Source organism: Manis javanica, chromosome 7 (assembly GCF_040802235.1).
Source record: "Manis javanica isolate MJ-LG chromosome 7, MJ_LKY, whole genome shotgun sequence".
Taxonomy (NCBI): domain Eukaryota; kingdom Metazoa; phylum Chordata; class Mammalia; order Pholidota; family Manidae; genus Manis; species Manis javanica.
The window spans coordinates 2,673,706-2,694,253 of record NC_133162.1 but is presented as its reverse complement, the minus strand read 5'-3'; the positions used below and the strand labels follow the sequence as shown (position 1 = coordinate 2,694,253).

At 45.3% G+C, this 20,548-nt stretch overlaps 1 protein-coding gene across 2 annotated transcripts in view; it reads right to left on the bottom strand.

Moving 5' to 3' along the window:
* Positions 1–20,548, bottom strand: part of C7H10orf143 (chromosome 7 C10orf143 homolog) — a 56,685-nt gene that overhangs the window by 19,788 nt on the left and 16,349 nt on the right. For both annotated transcript variants that reach the window (XM_073240117.1, XM_073240116.1), the window contains 2 exons: positions 13,783–13,932; positions 13,612–13,674 (listed from right to left, as the gene is read on the bottom strand). In XM_073240117.1, coding sequence (XP_073096218.1) covers positions 13,612–13,674; positions 13,783–13,932 — 213 coding nt within the window. The remainder of the gene's footprint in view (positions 1–13,611; positions 13,675–13,782; positions 13,933–20,548) is intronic.

The following is a 20,548-nucleotide window of genomic DNA, read 5'->3' as shown; positions in this document are numbered from 1 at the left end:
TCTCCTGCCACCATGGGGAACATCCTGCCTGGCCCTCGCTTGGCAGAGACAGAGGCTTCTCACATACGCACACTTACCCACGGGCATACTTGGTGTCTGATCTCTCAAAACGATGGCCTATCTGTCCCAGACAGAATACCCTGACACCTTGTGAAATGACATTTTCCAACAATGATCTGGGAGAAAGTTCACTAGCTCATGTATGTTAGGAATAAGAAGGAAGTCGTAACTGGAGGGCAGCATGCCAGCAGGTCGACGGTGATCACCTCGGACGAGTGATTTTTGTCTTTCTTTGTTTTCCATATTCTTCTCCAATGAACAAGCATTATTTTTATAATAATAAAAAGGCCAATTAAGACAACAAAGTTTTACCAAAATGCTCATTTCCTGCATACGTCTCAAGCTCTAAAGGAGGTGGACTGGGCAGGGAAGCAGAAGCCACCTTGTAACTAGGGACACCTCTGGAGCTGGGGGTGAGGCCAGAGGCCAGGTGTGTAGGGAAAAGGCACCTGTGATGAGCTGGCTGAGGGGGGGGCCAGAGGACGCGCTGCCAGGCTCTGCTACTCCCAAGGATCTCTGCTCTGGCAAGAAGGTGGGGTCAGGATGGGCCCTGAGACGTGTACAAAGATGGTTCTGGAAGCCCAGGATCTCACAGCATTCCACATTACAACCTGTCCCAAACTGACTGAAAATGTTGAAAGGCTAATAAGGCCACTGCTTCCCCATGCCCTGTGACAAGCTCTTCCACATTGAGTATTGTCTTTACAGTCTGAGAAGTGCAGGAACTCATAAGAAAACTGCTGATGCCCCAATTCTGGCCAGCTTCACCTCACTGCTTTCGTCACTGTCACGCTATCCTAACCTTTTAGGTCCTTCTGCTTTCCCAGAGAGGGGGACCCGCTTTGGGTTTTGAGGGGCTGTGCAGTAGGGCAAGGGGCAGACACTGTGCTGTCACCAAGGTGCTCTGTGGGCGCCCGCACTCCGTGTTGACAGGAAGCCCTGCACAGACGGGAGGAGCGGCTCTGAGATGCAGGATGTCGGGGAGGAGACGGTCTGCGCACCCCTCCCGCCCCCCCTCGGCCCTGGCTGTTCTGAGCTTCCCTCATCTCACCACAGCTCCGTGATCCTCTTCAGGATGACATGTTTAATGACTTCAGAAGGCCTGGGGCAGAAAAGTCCACTTTCCTTCCTGCAGCAGGGCAATGTGTCCGGATTCTGGATGATCCATACTGAAAATGGTGTTGGACTCATTTCCTTTCAACCCCCGGCCTCTTGTCCTCTTTCCAACATGAAACTCCCTCGCGAGCTAATGCGATTGTTTATGGAGGCTCCCCAGGGTGCCAGCACGGGCAGAGACCACGCCACGTGGACAACACTACGGAAACACAGACGCACAGGGGCTTCATCCCCCGCCCCCTGGTTCTGGAAGGGTAAGAACCTGACAGCAATCCTCCAACCCAGTGGCCTTGTTAGGACCTTGTCTATAAGGCGACTAGAACATCTCAGGGAGCCTTCACACCCACAGAAAATGACACCAGCTTCTAGTCGGACAACACATTGAAAACCCAAGAGAAAATGAGCAGTTTCCATTTTAATATAAAAGGAGTCCTGTGCCTGGTAACGTCAGTTGGAGAATAGATTGGATACCAGCATTTAGTAAAACTCAGTTTAAGATCATAAACATTTTAAATATAAAAATAAGCCCTTTAATTAAAAAAGAGTACATACGCAGCCCTGGATACATCCACCAAACAAGTGGGAAGTGTTAAAAATGGGGCTACATCTGAATATGGTTCCAGGCCACAGTGTTCTCAAACCTCATAGGAAATTCTATACTGAACTTTTTTCAACATGTAAGTAATGCAATTGATCTCCTTCTCAAGCAGCTACATTTAAAAGGAGACTCTAACGAGTAATAATCATTTGGAGGCTCTTTTGAAGTGGCGGGGATTCTCCTGGCTCTCACACGCAGGACAGTGGGGTTACCTGCATGACAACACCCAGCTGCTATCTCAACAGGTGACCACATCTGTCCAGAGACTGACATTTGCTGGAGAGTTCGCAACCAAAACTGGATGGAATCTTCCTTTTCCGGCCTGCATCTTCTAATGACTCTGGATGTGGTTAAAATGTCCCTACAATGATAAAACAGCACATTGTGGGAGTTAATTTACCTTGGCTGAATGAATGTATCTTGGCTATACGTTCCCCAGTATGAAGCACTGTATTTAAAATGATGGGCTTACAGTTGTAAATAATCTTATTTCTGAGGTAAGTACACATTTACAGAATGTATAAAACACACCATAATTAGGATATTTAAAGCATGTCCTGCAGTGCCTAGTACACAGAATGTCCTCCATAAATGACAAGTCTCTTTTCTCCTACAGATCTAAGACAGAAAGAAAACAATGAATTTTTAAAAACGATATTGTCCACCTACAGAATACAGACTCAACACAAAAGCACTGCAGCAGGCAGCTGCCAGGAGCACAGGGTCCAGCAGCTGCCAGGTTTCTCACTGTCCCCTCAGGGCCTCTGCCTGCCCTGCCTGCTGGACCAGGCCTCGCATCACTATACCTTCACCCACAGAAACCACCAGAAGAGCCAGAGGGCTGGACAGGCGGCCACACACTGTGCAGCTGTGAAGTGAGAGGCCTCACCCCACCTAGAGACCTTTGTCACATGCAGCCACAATCCTGGCAAAGAGCAGCATGGCTCTGTGGCCCACTGGCAGAGGCTGGCAGGGTGTTCTTGCTCTCTAGGACCACCCCTGGTAGCAGTGGGCCATGGGCCAGCTGAGGCCAGGAAGGGTGCAGGGAGTGGGCAGTCAGGTCTGCGATGGTGTCAGCTCCAGGGAAGGTGGGTGCTGACCGGGCCAAGGGGATCCCCAGGAGAGACTGAGGACCTGGAGGGAGCAGGGAGAGCAGCTCCAGGCTCACAAGCACCTGTTTCACACGGATGGATCATTCAGAACGAGATGCTACGGCGGCCACTGGCTCTGCCTGAGGGTCAGGGAGGCCTTCCCATGAGGCATCTCAAATGGACCATGAAGGTGGAATAGATCCTACAGGACAGGGCATCCCAGGCAGCAAGCACAGCAGGTCAGAATGTTCCAGAACTGGAGAAGCTGTCTGGAAGGGCCACGCCACAGCTCATGGTGCACAGGCGCCAAGACTGGCTGGAGGGTGTGGCTGTGAGGGGCCCTGACACCCTGGGGCACAGCACTGCGTTTATTCAACAGGCCCGTGTTTCCCCAACAGTCTCGTTAGTACACATGCAGCAGGCGTCCCTTCATGGAAGGGCGCTTTGGAAACACTAAGAACTCCAACAGTCTCCCTGACCGACTCCCAGGGCCCTTAACAGTTGAACACACATCAGATCGCCAGGAGGTGGGAAAAGGAGGCAGCATTCCCCAGCCTCTGCAGCCAGGAAGCTCTCGGGACCCCTCAGCAGCAGGACCCCATGAGGAGGCACTGCTCCGGGGAGAGACAAGGTCAGGAAGAACTGCTCCTGGGGAGCTCACTGTGAGGAGCCGTGACATGGGGGCTGGGGGGGCGCAGTGCAAGATGAGGAGGCAAGACCCCAGAGAAGACAGGCCTCTCAGGGGAGGGATGGTAAGACGGGACACACCGCTTTCCAATTCATTTCATTATTGGCATCCTCATGCCCCCCATCCCACGTGGCTCAAACAAGTGATTATTTTTACAAAGGTCTTCACTGTAGTATCTCACTCCTGCCCCAGCCCCCTTCCCAGTGGGATGGGGTGTTATCTGAAAACATGCTGGAGGCAGAACAGAGAAGACTTGAACGACCAGATGGGCAGCTCCAGATCAACAAGTGGACCGAGAACCTTGAACACAAAGGACCTGTGGAAACTGCTCACTGAAACCTTTCTCCAGTGTGTGTCCCCACTTCACCCCAGACACTCAACACATTCCAGTTTGTCCGTGTCCCTCCCCAAGCATGGAGCCCATCCTATCCCTGACTCAGAAGTGAAGTCTGAAGGCCCCGGACTCTGAGGCCAGATGGCAGGGACATCCCTGCCACTAGAGGCACACCTGCCAGCGCCACAGGAGAGCCCAGGACACAGGTCCTTGCCAAGACTCACAGCTGATTTCTCATCAGAAATAGGGAAGGCAGAAGGCAGTAAGACGATGTATTCCAGGAGCTCAAAGATGGAAAATCAAGAATTCCCCATCTAAGAGGACTACCCTTCCAGAAGAAAGGTGCGATTAAGACCCCTCCAGATACACAAAAACAGAAAACCTGTCATCAGCAGACACACCCTAAAAGAAATATTGAAGGGAAGCTTTCAGGTTGAAATTACAGGACATTAGGTAGCAACTCAAATCCACATACAGAAATCATGTGCTCAAGATCCCTTGTCACAGAGGACAGAGGCTGGGCTGGGAAGAGAAGTGGGGGTGGGACGGGGCCAGCTCTCCACGTTCTACTATGTCCCAACGTGGAACTCCGAGAAACTCAAGAACTCCATGTTTGACCCTGGCCAGCTACCTTGTTACGAAGCAGTTGAGGCAGTTAAGCAGTTCAGGAGGGCAGCGCACGCATCGAGGTAAAGGAGGCCACTTCCTGGGCTCATTTTGCCTCTCTGTTTCAGGTTTTCCCACGCGCTGGTACGTGTCCTAACCTAATCCACGTGAGACCCTTCCAGAGGTGGGAGTGGACCACAGGGAGAGAGCTTGGCACTTGGCAGTACACAGCAACAGCTTCTAACGGGCGACTCGACCTCTCCCAGAATTTCTTCAAAGGAAACAAGTTTGGCAAACAATCCATTCAGAGCAGAGAACAGTAAGGGGTAGGTTGTGAGTCCAGGGGGTGGACCAGGGCAAGAGCGTGCTCGCAAGCTCTGCTGCTCTGAGGCCAGGCTGGCGCTCACACTGCAGAGCAGATACAGGGCTGAGGACAGACTGAGGAGGCACCTGCCAGGCGCAGCTCCAGCTGCCACAGAGGGCGGTGGACACGCTCCAGGTCGGAGAGCTGCAAGGGCCAAGAGCGCCAGCCGGGACCGTTGCTGAGCCTGAGAGACAAACAAGTAATCTGAAAACTGCAGAATATGGAGGAATATTATTCTAGGAAAAGTCTTGAGCTTGGGCCAAAAGAAAACTGTGTGCACAGCTTTCCTGGACTTCAAAGCAGGCATTAAGGAGACCCTCCAAAATCCAGGTATTAGGCTTTTCTTTTACATAAAACGGCTTTGTCAAACTCACTGACACATGGGCTCTGAGAGGGACCCCCGGCCCACAGCAGGGATGCTGGCGTCTTCAGCGGGCTGCCTTGTGAGAAGCTCCAGGCGGCTGCTCTGGCCACTGCTGCTTTTAATGTGTGTTCGTTTCCCACCTCCTCGACCCCCCCACCCATTTCCCTCACCTCTGACTCTGGCACCACCCATCTCTGTGCCTGTGAGTGTGTGTGTGCATTTAGATTCCACACAGAAGTGCGATCATATGGTATTCGTCCTTCTCTGATTCTTCTCAACCAGCATAATGCTCGAGGCCATCCACATTGTTGCAAATGGCAGATTTCCTTCTTTTTACGGCTGAATAATATTGTTATGTATATGTGCCAAGTTCTTTACCCATTCACCCATCCTACTCTGCATGTTTGTCTAATATTCAACCTTGACGAATATTAGCTCTAGTAGTCTAACTGCAGATTTTCTTGGATTTTCTGTACAGATAATTCATCACCTGGAAATCACAATTTAGTGTTCCCCTTCCCAGTTCTTACAGCCATTGCTTGTCTCCCTGTGAGGTTTAGGACCCTAGTCCACTAAGGAGAAGTGGTGAGGGCAGGCGTGTGGGTTTCTTTATCAACAGAAAGGCTTCCACTGAGCATGACAATCCTTAAACCCTCCCAGGATTAAACCCTTCTATTTCTGGTTTGCTGAGTTTTACCATAGGTGGAATTTGGAGTGACTGAACACTGCTCTGCATCTATGAAGACGATCGTTGGTATTGTCTTTCTCCTTTGAACAGACAATGCAGTAGTTTTCCTAATGTTAAGTCATCCATGTGTTTCTTCATGGAGGATTTTCTTAACTATAAAACCATCTGGGATAGCAGCTTTTTGATAACTTTCCCGATTTATTCCATCATCACTGGTGTTTATATTCTCTCTTCTGGAGTCAGTTTTGGTACTGAATTCCTCTTGGGGGCATCCCAGCTCTATGCCTGGCCCGGCCAGCCTACATGTTCACACAGACACTGTTCCCTTAGCACTGGAAAGATGTTATTCCAAGAACTTCTGGTATCTGTCAGTAATGCGAGGTCTGCTGTCACATCATTGCCCCTCCGTGGGCGGGTGGTCACTCCTCTCTCCCAGCTCCACAGAACACTCTGCTCAAAGGCCTTCGGCCCTACCATGACGGACACGCAGACACGTCCTGTCCAAGGCTCACCGTGGTTTTCCAGGAATACAAAACAAGTATAAACAAAAACACAGCGAACACTCAGTTCGAGACAAAACATTAGACACCTTGCATGGCCCTCAGCAGGCTGAGCCTCCTTCCTTCAGGACAAACAACCTTATCATCCTGAACCAGATGTTCCTCCTTCTCAGGAGTGTTTTCACTCTTTTAGTTAACATGTATCTATGCTTTTCATTAAAGTTGTATGTACGTGGCATCATTCTATACAATCCTCCCATAATTTCCTTTTTTAAGTCCATCCATTTCCACTTCCCTGTATATTTCATTGAATAAACATACTTGAGTTTACTCACCTCTTCTACTGGTAGATTTAGGTGGCTTCTGGCTTTTTGCTAAGCAAACAATGCCACAACTATTTTGCACACACTTCCTTGGGCATCTGTGAGAGTTTAGATGAGGATGAACTGTCTGGGTCACCGGGGACACCCACCATCCCCCTCACCTGCTCTCTCCCCCGGCCCCAGGTGCCCATTACGCTGCTCCAGTGAAGTGGCACTACTCCACCTCCCCCTCATACATGCTTGGTATCCTCAGACATTCTTATTTTTCCTAATTTTATGCTTTAACTTGCATGTCCTTAACTACCAGTGAGGTTGAACTTCCATTTGGTTTATCAGCTCGCTGGGTCTCTTCTTTGGAATGTCCACTCACAGACTTGCCCGTGTGCTACTCTACTCTGTGTGTCACAGATGTCTTCCCTGCCTTACAATATCTTCCTAAGCAGCGATGGGGAGATTGTGATATGCAACATACCTCGTGCAACTAGTCAAAAGTAGTAACCCCTTCCCTGAGGGTTTATTAGATTTTATAAATCAATCCAACTTCATATATATTCTCCTGTGTTTTCTACTGAAAGTTTTAGATTTATTTATTTTGAACATCAGGTTTATTAACCTTTTCCCCACCTCCCTGTATTTATTTCTGTGTGAGGTAAAGATCTAATCTTCTTTTCCCTCATATACGGATAGCCAATTACCCCAGAACAATTCATACAGTATTCTGTTGTCCCAACTGACCTGTGATAACCTTCTCTGTCATGTATCAAGTTGCCATATATGCACACTTAAAGCCCTCAACATCACCTCGCTGCCCTGTTTGTCTATCCGCGGCCGATGATGGGCTGTCTCAGCCATCGCGGCCTCGTAATATGTCTCGGTGTCTGGTGTGGGCCCCCTCACCTCCTCTTCTGCTTCAAGACCGTCTGGCTACACATGCCTTTCTTCAGTTCTGGGAAATTCTCAGCCACTATCTTTTCAAAAGCCATTATTCTTTTTAAATCAGACCTTGCAATTACCTTTTCCTCTCCCAGTCTCTAAATTTCTTCCCTCTGGATTTCCTGACCCACCTCCATTCTCTCCTCTCTGACTCCTTAATCAGACTTTCTATCTCTTCGCCCTCTTGCTATATGTTGGGTGATTTCCCGAGAAAAATCTTCTAGCCCGCTAATGCTGTCTTTAACTGTGTCTAACCTGGTGATTCTTAGAAACCGCGGGGAACACATCATTCACTTTTAGAAGATTTTTTTAAAACCTTTGAATTCTTTTTCATACTGTCCTCTTCTTTAATTATGGCTCTAGTTCTTCTTTAACCTATTTTTTAAAATTTAAAATACTTGCCTTTATACTGAGGTTCAGATTTTTTACTATTTCAGGTTCTTGGAGGTTTGCATTCTCCTGTTTGTCATAACTCCTGGTCCCCACCCCTCAATGGTAGGCTTGTTTATGAAGCTCACACTGTTTGTTGTGACCTCACCTTTGGTGAGGGCTGTTCTACCTCCAAGCCCGATATGCCCTTGACAGCGGAAGCATGACTACGGGGCGATTCTGCACTTGCCACTATCCAAGGCCTTAAGGATTTAAGAGTCTACCCATTTTTATTAATATTTTAGCCTTGGTTCTTGGGCCACTGTGATAGAATAAACTTGAAGCCTACACCCATGATGACCTGGTATTTTAATTCCTAAGCCCCTTTTAAGTCACAGGCAAATCTTTAAGGTTCAGAGTTTTATGCAAGGGTCCAAATTTTCATGCACATCCCACCCCCACCCCCTCCACCATTAGCCAAAGTCACATGTCCCTCCAGATGTTAGAATTCTAGCCCTAAGTCCCTGGGCCCGTTCTAGGACCCAGCTCAACAAAGGCCAGGGCCCAGCAACAGCCACAGGGATATGTTTCTAGCTACTGCTCGACTTCCGTTTTCTCTCTGCACTTGAAATGCCTATGGATTTCATGTCTTACTTGTAGCAGAAGGGGGCACACTTGCATTATAACATGCTTATAGGACATCTAAATTTTTCTTAAAGTCTTTTTAAAGATTCTTTTTTTTCATTCATTTCACCACCTCCTCACAATTTCACATATTTTATTCATAGACAATCAAAGTTTTTGTTTTGTTCTTCTGGTCATCTGAAGGTTCTCTGTTCTTTCCAAGCCTGGAAATGATCTCAATAACAGAGTTGAATTTTTTTTAAAAAAGAACTATTTTCTGGTATCCATATTCCAAAGAAAATAGTTCCTGTCAGAAGCTAAATCAGACACTTCGCCATGAGTCTATTCAAGCTCATCTATTTCAGGACTCACATTTGTCTACACTGATAGAGACAAACTCTTGGCCAAGTTTTCATTCTGAGTTTGAGTAATTCAGCCTGTGTCTCAGCCAAAAAGCTCTCATTGTGTCTGGGAATGGTGTCCACGAAGACCCAGCATCTGACTGGTCCCTTGGCGCCAGTCGGGGAGTGAGGTTGGCACCTGGCTATACGTGCACAGAGCAGCAGCGGGTGGGGAGGGCTGCGGGGGCTGCAGTGAAAGCCAAAGCTTAGCCACCCTGCTGGCCACAGGGCACAGCAGGCCAGTCACCTAGCCCTGAGGACCTCATTTTCCATACTTTTAAACTGAGGGATCAGACCAGTGAACTCTAGAATCCTTGACACCTCAGAAAACGCATGAAGCACAGCACGGCTGTTATAGATGCTCAGTGAAAGTCTCATTGATCCCTGTGTGATTGTTCTCTTCTCTCAAGACCTAAGAATAAAGGACTGATGGGAACTGGCTATTGCTACAAGAGGACAAAGAGCAAACCACTGCACAATGGCCTTTAATCTTAATCTGTGTCAGCACATTACATCTCCACCCTTGGCCCCGGCCCTGGCCCCAGCCCAACACAGAGACACACCGTGTCAAGCTCCGCAGCCCTTCTGTCTGCGGGCACAGGACAAAGGCAGAGCCTCGTTTACACCAGTTCTGGGTCCACTCCTGACTCAGCACAGAATCTATAGATGCTACACATGCAGGAAACAACTACCAATAAGACAACTAGGTAAATAAAATAAAACAAACATTTTTAAAGGTCAACCTTTAGGACATAAAAAGAAGTACAAAGGAAAAATATTCACTTAGACAGAATAATCATACTTGGGCTCCTCCTGGTGTCCCTACAGGGCAAACAGAACCCAGAGCTTGAACCAGACACCTGACCCCTACCCTCTTATTCACCCCCAACACACACACACACACACACACACACACACACACACACACACACACACACACACACACTGTTGTCAGGCAGTGGATTTCAATGTTAAAAAGTGAGTAACATAGAGACTCCTCCCTCAGCAGTTGCTCTCAACACTAATGAACAGGCTGTGTCCAAATCATTTGTTGGTGGGGAGGGGTAGCCCACAAAACCAAAAACATTCTCTTTCACAGGTTAGAACTTACGTGGCAATTTGGCAATTCTTTACCAGAGTGGGTAATAAAACCCAGTAACCCCAGATAAATGAGAGCCAAGCAATGCCGTCAATGGGCAATATTAAGGGGGCTGAGTGTCTCCGTCAGTCTAACACGCAAGCTCTCCACCCGTGTGACAGCCCAGCCTGGCTCTGCCAGCTCCAAACGCTGAGCTTGCTGGACGAGAACCCGAGACCTGAGGGTGGGCAACAGGGGCCCAGGGGCCTACACTGAAAACAGCAATCTGTTTCTCAGGAGGATCTGTCTACTCACAGGGGACTAGCCCAGAAGGGTCCAGCCAGAAAACAGAAAGCAATCTAGGTATTCCAAACAGGGAGCTCATCATGGGGGTCAAGTACACAGTGACAGCAAGGGAAGATGGCACACAGGGGAGGGCGAGGCGACCAAACACCTCGACCCGCCCCCAGCGGAGAGGACAAGGGCCGAGGCGGGTGACCACAGCCCAGGAGCGGGCGCCACTCGGCAGCAGCTGGGACCAAGGGGACAGCTTTGCAGGCGCTGGGGCCCTGGGGGGAGGTGCTGAGAGCCCGTCTCAGGAGCAGGGACAGCGAGAGCTGCCCCTGGCTTCCTCCCGCCTGCCCCCACACTTCAGTACCCAGGGTCACAGGCCAGAGGCAAGGGAGTGTGGGAACGGTTTGCACCCTGCAGAGCAGGGGAGACGGGCTGAGACAGCACAGGCCCGACCACATGCTGACCCATGAAGGGGGGGGCTCCCCTGCGGGGTCCAGCACGGGGGCGCCTGAGTGCCAGAGACCAGACACCACTGAGACAGTGCAGTCCTGAGGGCCAGGCACTTCCCAACCACAAACACAGTGGCCTGAATCCGCTCTCCCCTGAGCTTCTGCCTTTCACCTGCCACCCATTATCTTCATTCGATTTTTGCAAGAACTGTTCACAGGCTCATTAGGTCTCATTTAACGGATTAGAACTCAGAAAGAACAGCACGACTTCCTCTCACCTTTGGCTACCGTGGCCCATGGAGCCAAGCAAGCTGAGCTGATGGGAAGCGGCAGCTCTGGGCCCCTCCGGGCCCCTCCATGGAGGAAAGGAAGCACCGGGGACAGATCCCTTTATGGATCCCCTGTGACCAGGGGCCGAGCAGATCCAGCGGAGGGGGAGCAGAGCCTGAGGCCTGTGGGGGAGGCCCCTGCCTGCCGAGGAGTCCTGACAAAACAAGGGAGACTTCAGGATTCGGAAGCAGGCAGCAGGGCCACTGGGAGCAGAGCCAGTGCCGCCGCCTCTGCCGATACCCGACTGCGCTCGGGACACAGCGGGGAACCAAGACGCAAGGGAGGGACCGAGGGAGGCAGCAAAGAGGCAGAGCCCACCGCATGCGAGCTTCCTGGAAGGGCGCCTCTCCAACTACCGGCACAGAGGCCACCCCTCGCTGACTCAGGCCGCCTGGGTCAACCCAGGTGCTACGGGCCAGGACGGGGGCGCCCTTGCGGGCACACGGAGTGCGCTTGCGAGTGGAGCCGTGTGTGTAATGAAGTCTTCTGAGATCTGGGATTGCCGCCCATCAGTGATTTACTGCTAAGCACTCCTCTCTGGGATCCTGCATTTCTAAAAATACTATTTGCTCTTTATTTAACACTGAACCTTTTGATGTTCTAGAATATAAAAATAGTGTCTTATTATTTTAAAAGCTTAGGGGAGAAACTAGCCATATTATTAGAAAAAGAAGATATATGCAGCGATAGCCTGTTCAAATATCAAGAGGTGCGACTTTTCAAATTCACATTTCAATCTTTATTTACATAGGACTTTAACAAATAGTGTATGTAAATATTAAATCACCCAAGCCTGGGTGAAATTTTATTGAGAGTAACTACAAATAAAGGGGAACTGATTTTTTTCAAGTTGGTTTCTGAAATTTAGATGAAAAGAATATCGAGCATTAACAGAAAAATGATATATTTACATATCAATATAGGTTTTCTGCTCACAGATTCATTTCCTATGAAACATAACAGAGGCAAGCTTGGGAATTACAGAGGAAGGAAAAACCCTAATCAAATAGGTACTGTTGTTCAAACAGAATATTAGCTAAAATGATCCAATCAGTTGCTTGAGCCAAATTTTTTTTCCCTTTAAGCCATTCATGCCAGAGCACAACCTCTCAGAGAATTAAGAATCCATATTACATTCTAAGTGTTTGCCCAGCAGATGGGGGGGATTTGAAAGATACATTCCATGGAAATGGGGTGAAAACAGGAAGGTTACTACTTAGTCAACAGCATTCACGCAATTTACCCATAATGGAGTCCTGTTCCTCAAGGTAAATGTCACTTATTTGCATTCCAGGGCATGTCTGGCATTGTATCAATCAACCTAAATATGGTAGTTCAAATTGCTGGATTCTTGATTCCACCATTGTTCAGGATTATACAACATACGCAACATAATTTGTGGAAATGCTCCTGACAACAGTACAAAATGGAAGAAAGCACACCTTTGTGGAGTGAAGTTGACACTAAGCTTTTCTTTTCATATTTCCCTAACGACTTCCAATAATCAGCGGTTTACGTGGGTGAAATTTTGACAGTTTTAGGTCTTCATTTAAAACAAAATCATTGCCTCTCATTGTAAAACACAGTAGCCTGCAATGTGTCAACTGAAGACCTCTATAATTTATTGACTCAATCTCTTCTTACCAAAAACAGAGCAATAGGTTTCTCTAAAAATCTTTAGTGGGCAATCTAGGAAATACATAGAAACACACATGTACACATGCTCCCGGTTTCTACGTGAAAATTAAACACAGTTCTATTTTATTGCAATTATAAAGATTCCAAATTTAAGAAAAAAAAACCATGAGAATTACAGATTATCAAAGACATACCATCTTGTCCTTAGAATAAGTTCCAAGTCAATAACAAAGGTATCATTACACCAATGTCTGTTTATTATATTCTGCCAGTAAAGGAGTCTGAGAATGTGACTCGGCAGTGCTGGTCGGCCTGACTTTGAATTAATGGTATGAATGCTGCGTTTCCCCTTCTCAAATCTGTGAAGTTTATGGGAACATGAAAGGAAAACTTAAACATGAAAAAGAAAAAAAATGCTGATAACAAAGAGGAGTAATTAAATGAGATTGGGGTTTTTCTCCAAATGTCCTCAAATGATCTCTATTTTTACCAAACCCAGTGGCTTGTTCCCTTCCCTGAATCCTTCTTTTAGAAATAATTTTAAAGTGTATTTTCAATTTCTACTTCCAGTGTGAAGCTGAAAACAAATTAGTTTGCACCCCAGCATAATGCTAAGAAAAGCTTAAATCAATCTGCACCTTTTTATTTACATCCCTCATTCCTAAGAAATGTAATTGCCATTTTTATTAACTATGTTTTATGGATCTAATATTTAGGAACAAGTCTATCTTTTATGTCACAGCAAGAAGGTTAATGCACTTACAGACTCCCCCGCAATACATCTCAGGCAGGGCTGGGCCAAGTTCCTTCCGCTGTTCAGAGGAATCTATTTAACAAATCACAGCCGCAGATCTATCAGAAGAGTGATTATTTACACTTTTTATTAAAATATTTAAATGGGCTTGCAGCTGATCTGCTGCAAACAGGAACCTACCCCCATACTTAGTCGGCCCTGGAGGCTCTCCGGCGCACCTCTGGGCTGTGCCTCCAGCTCCTCAAGACTCCAGGGCCCTGGGGTGCCCGCCTTCACCTGAGCGCGGCCCCACTCCTGGGTGGCTGCTTGTAATCTCCTGCATGCCCGTTTCTGAAACAAATAGAATTTCACTTGAGATGATCTCATAAAACACACAGCACTCTAATTCAATTTGCTTTCTGAAAACTTCAGTGGCAAATACAGACCCTGTGGGGCTGGGGAAGTTTACAGGATGTTTGAGGAGTAACTTTAAATGCTACCCTTCAGGAATAACCACCATCAATTACATGGAACCTCATTATTTCTAGCATTGTCTGGTATTTATTCAGCTCTACAGATTTAAAATAGTCCTTTTAGACAATTTTGGTCAAAACTACTGTGACTTGTTTACTGATACTGAAAATGTACAAAACCTATAAATTCTGTTCAAGAAACTAGTTATATGCTATAACACCTTTTACCTAGTATCAAGTTACATATTTCCTTAATACAAGGTGAATAATTCACATGTGAGTAATTCTTTGACACTGAAGAACAAATTTTATTTATTTTCAGGCTGCACACATGGTCCATAACTGATAACCTTTGGGAAAGTTAGCATTTGGTTTTTGATTCTCCATGAACTCAAGAAGATAAATCACAAAAGCAGTCCTCTAATGTTAAAGGAAAAAACTTTCATCCTCAAAGTCCAAGACTGTATTCTGAGGGGCAACAATGTTTCTACTGACACAGTCTGAGAGATGAGAGGACCTCTGCAAATGGCCCCAGAGCACACATTCTGCTGGTGCCAGCCTGCATCTGGGTCCCCAGACCAGCCTGTGGCCCCGCTGTTCCCACGCCACTTGGAATGCTTCCTGTTATGCTGGCGGCGTCCTGGACTTGCACACGGACCAAGAGGCCACCATCCTGGACTTGCACAGTAACCAAGAGGTGGTCACTGTCAGACCATCAATAAGACACCGAAAACCATAAACATGACCTCCTGAAAAGCAACCACAAATCAAAAGAAAAATGCAATTCAACACTCTAAAAACATCACTAAACACATTCAAACACTTGAGAATACGAAAACCCAACTTGAACTAGAAACATAAAATTAAAACCAGAAAGGGCCAAAAACTAGAAGAAGACAAAATTGAGTGACCTCAAAAAAGTAATGGAATATAAAACAAAATTATCTCAGAAATGAGGAATAAATGATCAAGTGCCCAAAGAAAATATGGTCAAATGGAAATTAATGGAGGGTCCTGAGAAAAGGCAGGAATCAGCCAAGAGGAGAAACATGGCATGAAGAAGGTAAAATGTAAGGAAGGAAGCCCCGGGGACTGGGGACAAAGAGGGAAAACTTCACAAACCAGAGTTCCCAAAAGATGAACACAAAATAGTGGAACAAAACTAATACTTAAAACCATAAGAAAACTTTCCAGAAATAGAAAAAGGACTGAATAAAATGAAAGGTCTTACAGGGTACCTGGGAATATTAACCCAGAACAATCAACTGTGACATATTCTAATAAATCTGTGAGATATCAGAAATAAAGGTAAAACCCACAAGGCCCCTGGGCAAAAAGATCAATGACACTGCCACCAAACTCCTCAAAATCAACACATGTAAGACAACAACGGACCAACATTTTTTTAAAACTCAACGAAAGAAGAAAGTATGAACCAAGAATTTTTAATCCAGCAAGATGTCCTACAATTATCAAGACCACAGGAAAACGTTTCCAATACACATACATTTAGAAAATATTACCCCCATCAGCCCCGTGTGGGGGTTTATGTAGGGCAAGCTTTATTTGAGTGATGACTGGGAAAAGTCTAGCAAAAGGATTTATGAGGAACATTAAAATATTTAGATGTACATCTAAGACTAAAATAAAGGCAGGGTTAGATGAAAGACTAATGTGCAAATATTACATATTGTGACAAAGGAGAAATAACTCAACTGATAAATGGAAAATAGAGGGAGAGGGAAAATTCTGATTAATGTGTAGGTCACTATTATACAAGCAATAGGTATGTATTAAAGGATCCAGGGAAAAAATGATAAATCATACAATGAAGAACTAAATAATAAACCAGGTTATTAAGGATATCAAATAGGTTTAAATACAAAGGAATCACTAGAAAGCACAAATATGCCTAAGTCCAAAATTTTAAATGTCAATAAAAGAGCTAAGAATACAGATTTCATAGAGAAAGAAATAGCAAATACAACTGAATATACATAATTATAAATTATAGCAAGAAAACAAGTCATATCAGTAAGTACTGAGGGGCTTAACTGACCTACTAAATGAAAAGGAGTTTTAAGTAGGATCACAGAACAAGACCCAACTATAGGCTCTATACAACAAATACACCTAAAATAAAGTAATTCTGAACAGCTAAAAATTAAAAGGATGGACAAAAGCAGATGCGGTAAGTGGAAACAAGGAGGGCAGGAGTGGACCAAGTAGACTCCAAGCCGCGGAGCATTAAACGCACAGAGGACATACTTAATGCTAGAAGTTCACAAGGAAGATGTAATGCTCATGGACATGAATGCATCAACCAACACTTTATGAAGGTAAGTCTACAGAAGATGCGAGGAGACACAGTTAGAAACATACCAACAACACATTTGATGCACTGAGGCAGAGCAAGTATACACAAAGTAAGTAGGTAGATCTAAACAATGTTATCCACAAGGTAAAATGCATGGATATATATACTGAGCTCCATATCCTGCTATTAGGGAACATACATTTTATCAAGAACCTATGGCACATTCACAACAAATGACCATATACAGTCACATGGAAAACATACACGATTTCCATAAGGTAGAAATACTGCACAACACATACTGCTCGTAACACAACAAAATTACCCATATCAGCAAAAACAAAAAACAGAAAGACACTTCCCTCTGGGTATTTTAGAATCCTATCACCGACTCCTAGATGAAAGAGAAAATACAAACCAGAAGTACAGAATTTAAAAAAAAATGATTACAAGGAAAACACTACATACCAGAATCTTTGGAATGCATTTAAAGCAGTAATTAGGGAAAAACTAACTATACTAACATTTTATCAATAAAAATGAAAGGATAAAATTAATGGATTAATAAATCTCAGCTCATGAAAACTAGAGAAAGAACAACACAATAACCCAAAAACAAACACAAAGAAGGAAAAAGGGAGGGAAATGCTGACTGATGAGGTTGTCGCTTTTCTACTGACAAATAGCAGAACTAGTAAATCTAAATCTTGATTTTCTGAGGAGGTGGATTAACAAAATAAGACAAATCACTGGCTAACTTGATCAAGTGAAAGGAGGAGAAAGCACATATACAGAAAATAAGAAATGCGAAATGACATGGGAAATAACCAATGAGACAGAATAAATTTAAAAAATGAGAGACCACTCCATAGACCTTTATGCAAATGAATTTGAAAATATAAATAAAACAGATTAACTTCATAAGGAAGTTCAGGTGACCAAAACTGACCCCAGCAGAGCTAGAAAGCGTAAACAGCTGACTGCCACGGAAGACTTAGAAAGTGATATTATGCAAGCACCCCACAGGAAGCATGAGGACCGGACAGTTTCACAGGGGAAGTCTAGCGAACCTTCCCAGACCAGATGGTCTCGGCGCACTACCCAAGTTACTCCAGAGCGCTGAGAAGGCGGCCGGCCCTCCCAGGTCCCTTCTGAGGCAGCGTAACGACACTGATAGTCCAGGTGAGGAGAGCAAAGGGGGAAAACCCTAGGCCAGTGTCACTCCTGAATATCAATGCAAAATATTAAGATATTAACAAACAGGACCATATTAAGAAAGCACATTCCATGACCATGTAGGATTTTTTTCCAGAAATGAAAGTTAGGCTATTAGGAAATCCATTAGTATCATTCATCACATTAATAAGCCTAAGGAAAAAATTATCTCCCTAGATGTTGAAAAATCCTTTGACAAAATTTAAAACCCATTTATAAAAATTTAAAATACTTGGAATTGGAGGTTATATTCTCAACATGATAAAATATATATGCCTTCCTCCTAAAGCCACTATCCTATTCAATGGGGGAGAGAGGCAGTGTCTCCACTATATCAGAACAAGGTAGGATGCTGCCTCTACTTCCACTCACCACGGTTTATTCCCTGGGTCTGTGACACCTGAGATGATCACAGGAGAGCAGTCAATCAGAGACATCAGAATGGAACCCTCCCCTATGCAGATGACATCATAACGTCTATCTGGAAACCCCCAAAGAATGACCGATAAAACTAACTCAAATAATAAAAGACTCCACTGAACAGTACAGTACAAAATTAACATACAAAAATCAATAGTCTTCAAGTATAAAACAATAAGGTGCTAGAGAAAACCTCAAGTAAGTATGTGCAACAAAGATTAATGTTTAGGAGTAAGTTTAATAAGAACTGCACAAAACCTATGTAAGAAGAATATCAAATATTCTTCAAAGACACAAAAGTAGGTATGAACAGATGAAAAAGTACCCCTTCTTGGTGAGGATAACTCAATGGCACAAAGATGACAGCTCTCACCAAGTTACTTATAAATGCAATGCAATTCCTGAAAAAATGCCAATAAACTATTGTATAGACTTTCACAACTGGATACCAACAGTCACATGGAGAAACAAACATGCAAGAAAGAGTCAAGAAAATCCTGGAAACAAAAGAACTAGACATGAAAACCCCCCACAAAGACTCTCTAGCTGAACAGGGCAGTCCTGGTGATGCACACAGGCCAACAAGACAGAATGTCCAGAAATCAACCTGGGTGTATACAGAATTTTGGCATCTAAAGTCACTGGGATAAAGATGGACTTTGTAATATATGGTTTTGGGACAAGGGAAGGGCCACTGAAAAGAGGCAAAATTAGATCTGTACTTTACACCATATACAACAGCAAATCTCAACTGCACTAGGGATCTAAGTGTAAAAAAATGAAACTATGCAATTCCTAGAAGAAAACATGGGTAAATGCTTCTTGAACGTGGGTGTACGGGGACTTTCTAACTATGATTCAAAATCCAGAGGCAATAAAACAAAACTTGATGAATTTGACTGTATGAAAATAAAAACATCTGCAGGGCAAAACAAAACAAAAGCCCCCCAGACAAGGTAAAACTGACAGTTTGGAGGAAAATACCTACAACATCCACCTAGGCAGAGGGCTAATACCCTTAACATATGAGACTTGCACAAACTGGGAGGTAAAGGGCCAAGGCCATGAAAGAAAAATGGAGAAGATGACAAGAACAACAATTGCTGAAAAGAAGTTATAAAAGTGGCCCCCAAACATGAAAAATGTTCAAACTCCTATTTAGAGAAGTGCAAATTAAGACACTATCAAGATACCATCTATCATCTCTCAGACTGACAGTTCACGTATGATGTACTCTGCTGGGGAGCCTGGAGGGAAATACGCATCTCCAGTGGCCCTAGCGGAATGCAAATCCTGCAGGGAAATCTGGCCACACCTACCAAAGCTACAAACAGACCTTTTAATCCATAAATTACACCCCTAGGAATCTTCCCACAGGCATGCCTACAACAGTGTGAAAATACACTGCACAAGGGCCACGGCAGCACCGGTTAAACTGCATGGGACCGGCACCCACCCCAATGCTCATGTGCAGGACAGCCGCTGGACAAGCAGGGTGCATCCCAGTAGTGGAGTGGCACGCAGCTGCGAGAGGGGGCGGGGGATCCCAGGGCCTGGCTTGCAGTGATTCCAGGACACACTTTGAAATGAAAAAGACAAAGTGTGAAACAGTATCTACAACATGTTATCCTACATGCAAGCAAGGGGATGACAGAAAAACACTCCCCTCTCTCTCAGGTGCAGAACAGGAAGGATGTATCGGAAGCTAAGGTGAATGGTTTCCATGGAGAGTGGGTGGAAAGAGTTGGGACAAAGCGAGTGGCAGCAGGAATGAATCAGGAGCACACGTCCCTGCCCGCATCCCTTGGCAGCTCTGTCTTAGAACCAGGCACAGTTCACATATGCAAAATAAGTACAAAATTTCAATCAACCACATGTCAGAAGGAGGGACCCAAAGGGAATGCAGGCCAACACGAAAAAGCTGGCTGTGCCACAAATGAACAATGAAGCCAGCTGAGGGGCAGGACTAGTCCAAGCAACTCTGGAAACTGTGCTCTGACCAGGAACTAAAGGCTAAGGACAAAAAGACTCAAATACTGACTGCAGTTGGTACATCTGTTTCCAGCAGATCAGCAACTTTGAAACTATTGAATGCTAGGATTGAATAAATAGGAAAATATCTTGTAAATGAGAACAGGGCTTCTCACTGTTAATGAAAGAATACATAGAGTTAAAAATAAAGAAAGGGAGAAGGCTACAGAGAACGCAGTGGCGCTGGACTAGGACGAACTACTAGAATGCACGCAGTTTTAATCCACAGCCAGACAGAAACATAGTAATATATGCAGATGTATGCGTACATACACAAACATAAAGTATACACATATATGTGCACACCAGTACACAGGCAGACCGAATGTGCATGTTTCATAGCTGTGCCTGCTGGGAACACGGCATCCTGGGAGCAAGGCCAGGCCAGCACCAAGGCACTGGTTTCTAAGTGCCAGTCTCCACAAAGGAAGCCGGGCTCCTTGTAACCCGGTTGACTCAGGGATGGAGCGAGAAAACAAGGTGAGCCTGAAACAGCCTGTGGCACCCAAGA